This window comes from Aptenodytes forsteri, unplaced genomic scaffold (assembly GCF_000699145.1).
Source record: "Aptenodytes forsteri isolate BGI_AS27 unplaced genomic scaffold, ASM69914v1 Scaffold16, whole genome shotgun sequence".
NCBI classification, from domain to species: domain Eukaryota; kingdom Metazoa; phylum Chordata; class Aves; order Sphenisciformes; family Spheniscidae; genus Aptenodytes; species Aptenodytes forsteri.
In genome coordinates, this window is record NW_008794753.1 from 3,519,964 (window position 1) to 3,525,963 (window position 6,000).

The 6,000-nt window shown below is 45.8% G+C and overlaps 1 protein-coding gene across 1 annotated transcript in view; it reads left to right on the forward strand.

Annotated features, from left to right (window-relative positions):
* ACAP3 (ArfGAP with coiled-coil, ankyrin repeat and PH domains 3) overlaps positions 1-6,000 on the forward strand; it is a 56,622-nt gene that overhangs the window by 3,222 nt on the left and 47,400 nt on the right. The window contains exons 2-3 of the mRNA XM_009274184.2: positions 1,669-1,726; positions 5,511-5,630. Of these exons, the coding sequence (XP_009272459.2) occupies positions 1,669-1,726; positions 5,511-5,630 (178 nt within the window). The remainder of the gene's footprint in view (positions 1-1,668; positions 1,727-5,510; positions 5,631-6,000) is intronic.

The following is a 6,000-nucleotide window of genomic DNA, read 5'->3' on the forward strand; positions in this document are numbered from 1 at the left end:
CTCCTGGATGCTAGGGACAGACCTGACAACGTTTGGGCTTCTGTTTTACTCCAATACTGTGTGAGGACAGACTCTCTCCTCTTTGCTCCACCTGGATTACACAGGACTGTAACAAATGTTGGCTGTCTCACAGCTTACAGATGGGGACCGCACACACCCGTGAAAGGTATTATACATATTTGCCATTGAAGAATGCTTAGAATAGATGTTACTGAGTGTGGTGTGCTGCTTTGGTTATGTGTAATCTTTGTAAGGTATATACAAGTACCGTGCTGTTGGCCTGAACCCTTCCTCAGCTTGGCAGAAGTTTAGATTTAGACCCCAGCTTTGTGACCTTTTGGGCTTTCTTCTTAAATTTATCCTTCCTTCTCTTAGAAGCATGTCCCTTAGTGAAGACAGTCACTATCTTCATCATTCACTAATTCACTGAACACAACAAGAGCCTCAGAGGCACAGAGTTACTACATACTCTAATGGTTTCTTCAGGACTTTTGCTGTTCCCTTCGGTTTGTGGGTGTCCTATCCTTTTGCTGAGACAGCAGTATTGATTCATGTGGCTCTAAGTCACATCTCTTCCCTGCTGTCCTTTCAGCTGGCACATGTTCAGTGCTGGATTTTTTTAAAGCCTGAGTGTCATGTTTCAGGAACCAACCTTTTAAATTACAAGCCCACAAACTTAAGAAGCTCCTTGCAGTGAAATTTGGATTGCATATCCTTGGTGCATGAGGGTGGCGTGAGGCTTACCACATTTCCAGGTGTGTGGTTAAAGAAACAACTGTCCAAGTAGAGACATCATATAGCAGTGAGCAGCTCTGCAAGGGAACGCTCTTGGGTTTACAGTGCTTACTGATGGACTCTGGCCTCAAAAAAGTAATTTCATACCACGTGCCTCAGTCTGGGAATGCCTCTTGCAAATGGCTGATGTCATGTTAATATTTCACTTTGTGAGGGACGCCTGGTGACCTTTGCAGCTGGATTCTACTAGCCTCTTACTGTCACATCTGTCCAGTGACGCGGAAAGAAAACAGATCCGATAATCATGGAGCAGATTTATCCATACGCAAGCAAAGCCCCATGTGTGTGAAAGAGACTTTGGTGTTCAGCGACAAAAGGACCAAGATGTGTTTCTTCTTGAGTGATGGTTCGTAAGGATCAAAGGACAGAACTCGCCATGTGGCTGCACTTCAGGCACAGTTAGAGCCTAGAAAATGGGTTTTGGTGGTACTGAAGCAAGCAATTTGTGCCTGATGTGGATGGATGGCTAAGGTGTAACAATGGTTATTTCTGTGTCACTTCGCATTACTACCAATTAGCAACATTGCCTGCAGAATCAGAACAAGGCCACTAAATGAGTTTGCTGTGTATGATTACCACAGCACACCCGAATTTCTCCAGGACACTGACAGAAAATAGCATAATCTCCATTTCTTTTCCCAGCCCTGTGGAATTCATTCCTGATGAGGTGTGATTCTTCTCCTGAGTAAGTCAGTCCCGAGCTTACATAGCATCAGGAAACTCCAAAGTGGGAAGAGTGAATCCCTCCTCCTGTCCACCACCAGCACACATACCGTAGTCCCTCTGATCTTTACTCATCTGGGACTTTCTGGCTTCTTTCCCAATCATCATAAGCAATCAATTAATTATTTCTTTTTGCCGTTGTCATTGCAGGGCAACCATTGATGAAGTGGAAACAGATGTGGTGGAGATAGAGGCAAAGCTTGACAAGGTAAGATGGGGCAGCTTAGCGCATTAGTTTGAAGAGAGACTGATGAGTTCAGTCTGCTTAGGAATATGGCCCCACCAGGCTCCTCTAAAAAGCGAGCCCATCTCAGGCTGTCAGGAACCTAATGTATAATACATTGGGCTTCTCAACAGGACCACGTCTCCCTCTACTGACGGGTACCTGTCAGGGCTCCTTTGTGACTGCCAAAGGAGTTAGGACAAGAGGTCCAGACTTGGGCTCCTAATGCTGAATGGTGGCCTTCTTATTCTGGTCCTGGATCTCAGGGGACTGACACTGCTTCTCCTGCTGTGGCAAGTTATTTCGGTGCTGTCTGTTTCCCCTCTCCACCATCTTGCTTGTGATATTAACCTGTGTGGGGCAGGAGCTGTTACGTGTCCACACAGCACTGGCACTACTGTGTCAGCTCAGGGATGGAAGGAGACACTTGCAGGTAAACAAGGGGCCAGATTCAGACCGATGATGGTGGTTGCTGTCTGATGTTCAGCCGGGCTATGTGCCACAGCTGTAAACTGACACTGGAAATATCCTCACAGAGACCAGTTTGGCCATTTTGCATTTATGCTGGTGATTCTTTACATCCAGTTGGTAGTTTGGATCTAAGTCAGAGGCTTTAGGATGGAACATGGCTTTTCCACCCCCATTCCTCCTGATGTCTGAGACATCAGCCAAGTTGTTTCTAAATGAAAACAGGGAGAAATGAAGAAGAGGAGCCAGAAAAGCCATTGGCTTTTTATCTGCGAGATTTCCCAAAGCTAGCAAGGGATAAAACTCTTGCGCCTGATGGAGAAATGGGCTTTGTTGAAGTCACAAGCCCTAGGCAAAACTGTGTCCTATAAAACCTATTTACTACTCAAGCTGCTTGAAAAGGTTATCTGCACAAGCTAACTAGTCTCACTGGTGAAAGCTGCAAAGGGATTTAGGTTATCTGTTTTCCTCTATGGAAGAGGGTAAGGCTCCAAAGACAAAGCATGGGGCAAAACGTGCTCTTATTCTAGCGCTACTGCTGTCAGTGCCCCCTGTAGTTAGACGACTTGTTGTACCAGGAACAATCCTGGAGCGAGGAGGGCGGGCTGGAAGCACAAGAGCTGTTCAGGGCGCTCAGCGTTTTATTGTTCAGTGCTTTGTTGCAAATTGATTTGAGCTCCTTCGGGTGAGGACTGCATTAAAACAATAGTCTCGTGCAATTTTGGTCTTCCCCAGACAGCACTTACGGGGTGATATTCTGGTAGTGCAAAGCGGGTGGACATGTCATTCTGTTTGCATGCATCATTACCCCTGTCTGCTGCGGACATGACCAGTCATGCAAAGTGCTGGCTCAGTCACTGTCAGCAACAGGCTTATCAGTTCTGGGTCCAGGGCAAGTGAGGCTGGAGTTTGCATCTGAAGAGACACTGAAGTTCAGATTAGCTTCTCTGAGGGTGACTTTGGACAAGATTCAATCACCCCCATTCTAATAAATCAGCCTTGGGTGGCCCAGCTGGGTGGATGCCCAGGGCAGCTTCTCTGGGGCTTGGTGTAAATGTTGTTCAGTGGTACCCAAATAGCTGACATGACTAATTCTTTAAGAGCAGCAAGCTGGTAAGGACCGACTCTGTTTCTCTGCCTTTTACTGTGCCCCGAGCACTTAGTTTATAAATGATTAGCCTTTTAACACCTGTTTAAAATGGAGGTAAAGGGCAGTGTAAATGATTCATCCAAGGGAACACCAGAGATTTGGGCTGTTTCAAAGAGATTTCCTTCATTCTGTCCTGTGCTCCATCTGCAAAGCCATCATTGCTCCCCTTGGGAGCGGGCTTGTGCTGAATGGCCTTCAGCTCCTAGTAACACAGCCTTGGCCACAAGTGTTTGCACAGAGGTATGCTAGAAACCGCCACGTTGCAGAATAGGCTGGATTTCCTTTCCAGAGGATCTGTCCAAACCCCTAGTGTACGTCTGGGCTCCAGATGTGACAGAACTGCATCTGTTTGCTTTTCTTCTGTGGGCTTGGATGGGATAGTACAAGTCTGCTAGCATCCAATGCTGTTCTGTCAAATTGCATGGACAGGAGAGGATGTGAGTGTGAAAGAGTGAAGACTGTATATACTATGTATACACAGATATACCACGTGTGACTATATATATATTTATACATTCAGATGTACTCAGATATATTTTTACAAAACTGCAGACAGAGGCAAGCGAGCTTGTTCTGCAATGCATGCATATAGATTAGACCCCACAGCCTTGTGGCTGCAGAAATAGAACAAGCACTAAGCCCAAAAACAGCACACCATGCTTCAGTGGGGCTTTGACATCAAGCCAAACTTGAGAGCCACTCATTCCCAGCCTGTAGGTGAGGCTGGTTGGCGGGGATAGATTTCTAAAGCCATTTTTCATTAGTAAGACTAATGTCCCTAAAAGGCTCCTGGATTTTGAGAATGGAAAACTTTAGCTGGAAGTGTTGTTCATTATCAGCAGCTAAAGTTTTTTACTGAGTTAAAAAGCCTAGAACAGTGATGATTTAAAAAAAAAAAACAAAAAACCAAACAATCAATCAGATAATTAAAAAATTGTGCTCAGTGGCCAGCTGTTACTGTTGCAAATCTCTTGGGCCTTTGGTTTATGGATTTATCTTAAGTTGTGTACTGTAACCTTTTACAAGGAGCTTTGGCTGCAAGGAGATAGGCTAATGGCCGGAATTCTGGCTAAGCTAATGCTCCAGTCTTTACAGCCAGTTCCAGGTGTGCTAAGGCAGTTTGCTGTGGCTAGGAAGTCTGGGAATGTTCCTGCAGCTGTTAAATTATCAAAAGTTAATAAAGGCTGTCTGGAGATGTATACCTGTGCTGCAGCAAACTAATTCCAAAGTGAGGAAGCCACCCCGTTTTGCTGCAAGTTCCAGGTAACTTCACTGGTACCTTCACTATAACAAGGCTGGTGATGAGAATCAGAGCATGTGTAGCTTGCTTGAAGTTGTTAACATGTCTCCGAACAAAGCTCCTGCCATGTCCATCAGAAAGACTGTACTAAGTCACAGGCAGGCCAGAGGTACATGCTGTAATCCCTCACAGTGCACCAGCAAAGTTTCCTTGGGCTGCAGAATTGTGGGTATTGATTCATAGTTATCTACAATCTTGATGATTTAACCTGCGTGTGAGGGAACAGATGTTCACTGGCTGCACATAGCAGACATGGCTTAAGCAGTCCTGGTCAGTTGGTTTAAGGAAATATGATACAAAAACGTCAGGCTGCTGAACGGTGGCTCCCCTTCATTCCAAGGTAACAGCAAGACAAGTCTCCACAAGTATACAGAACAGCCAGCTGGGCTGAGAGACTCGATAATCCCGAAGAGCAGCATACTCCCAGCAGGGAGATTCTAGACAGCTTATCACTTCCACCCAGCACCAAGGAGTCTTACCTCTCCCCAGTCAATCTGTGTGATCAGGTTGCTTTCATTGCAGTCCTGATGCCTCAGGGTAGAATGAACAGTAGAAACCCACTGGAAAAAAATGGGCTGCCCTGATTCATCTGTCCTCAGGGGATAGCCTGGAACTGTTCTTAAGTGACAAGTGAAATGTTGACAGCATGGCATACCCTGAGAAGTGTGATTTGCATCCCTGTTTCTGCCACGTGCAGTAAGGGTTGCTAGTGTAGCCACACCAGGAAGGTGAATGGCATCCTGTTCTAAAGGTCTTGGGCTGTGGTGTTGGTGCAGATTAAAACCAGCCTGGTTGCAATACAGTTTGATGTGATCAGCTGCCTATCCGCTCACACCTCTCTCCTTGTGCAGCTGGTAAAGCTATGCAGTGGGATGATTGAAGCAGGCAAAGCCTACATCACCACGAACAAGCACTTTGTCAGCGGAGTCCGGGACTTGTCGCAGCAGTGCAAGAAGGATGAAATGATTTCGGTAAGTCATCCTGCGGGATGGAGCATGGGACACAGCGAGGGCTGGGGAGTGTTAAGCTTCCTGATGCTGTGAATGGACCATATGTGTCCAAGACCTTTATACTGTTTAAGGAGCCATTTAGTATGAGATTTTCTTTTTGGAGGAATGTAGAGACCACCTGATAATGCAATGCTGAAAGGTCAGAGTGAGATTCATTGTTTGCAGGGAGAACTGGTGTCCTAGTTTCAGCCGGGATAGAATTAATTTCCTTCCTAGTAGCTGGTACAGTGCTGTGTTTTGGATTTAGGATGAGAATAATGTTGATAACACACCGATGTTTTAGTTGTTGCTAAGTAGTGCTTACACTAAGTCAAGGACTTTTGAGCTTCCC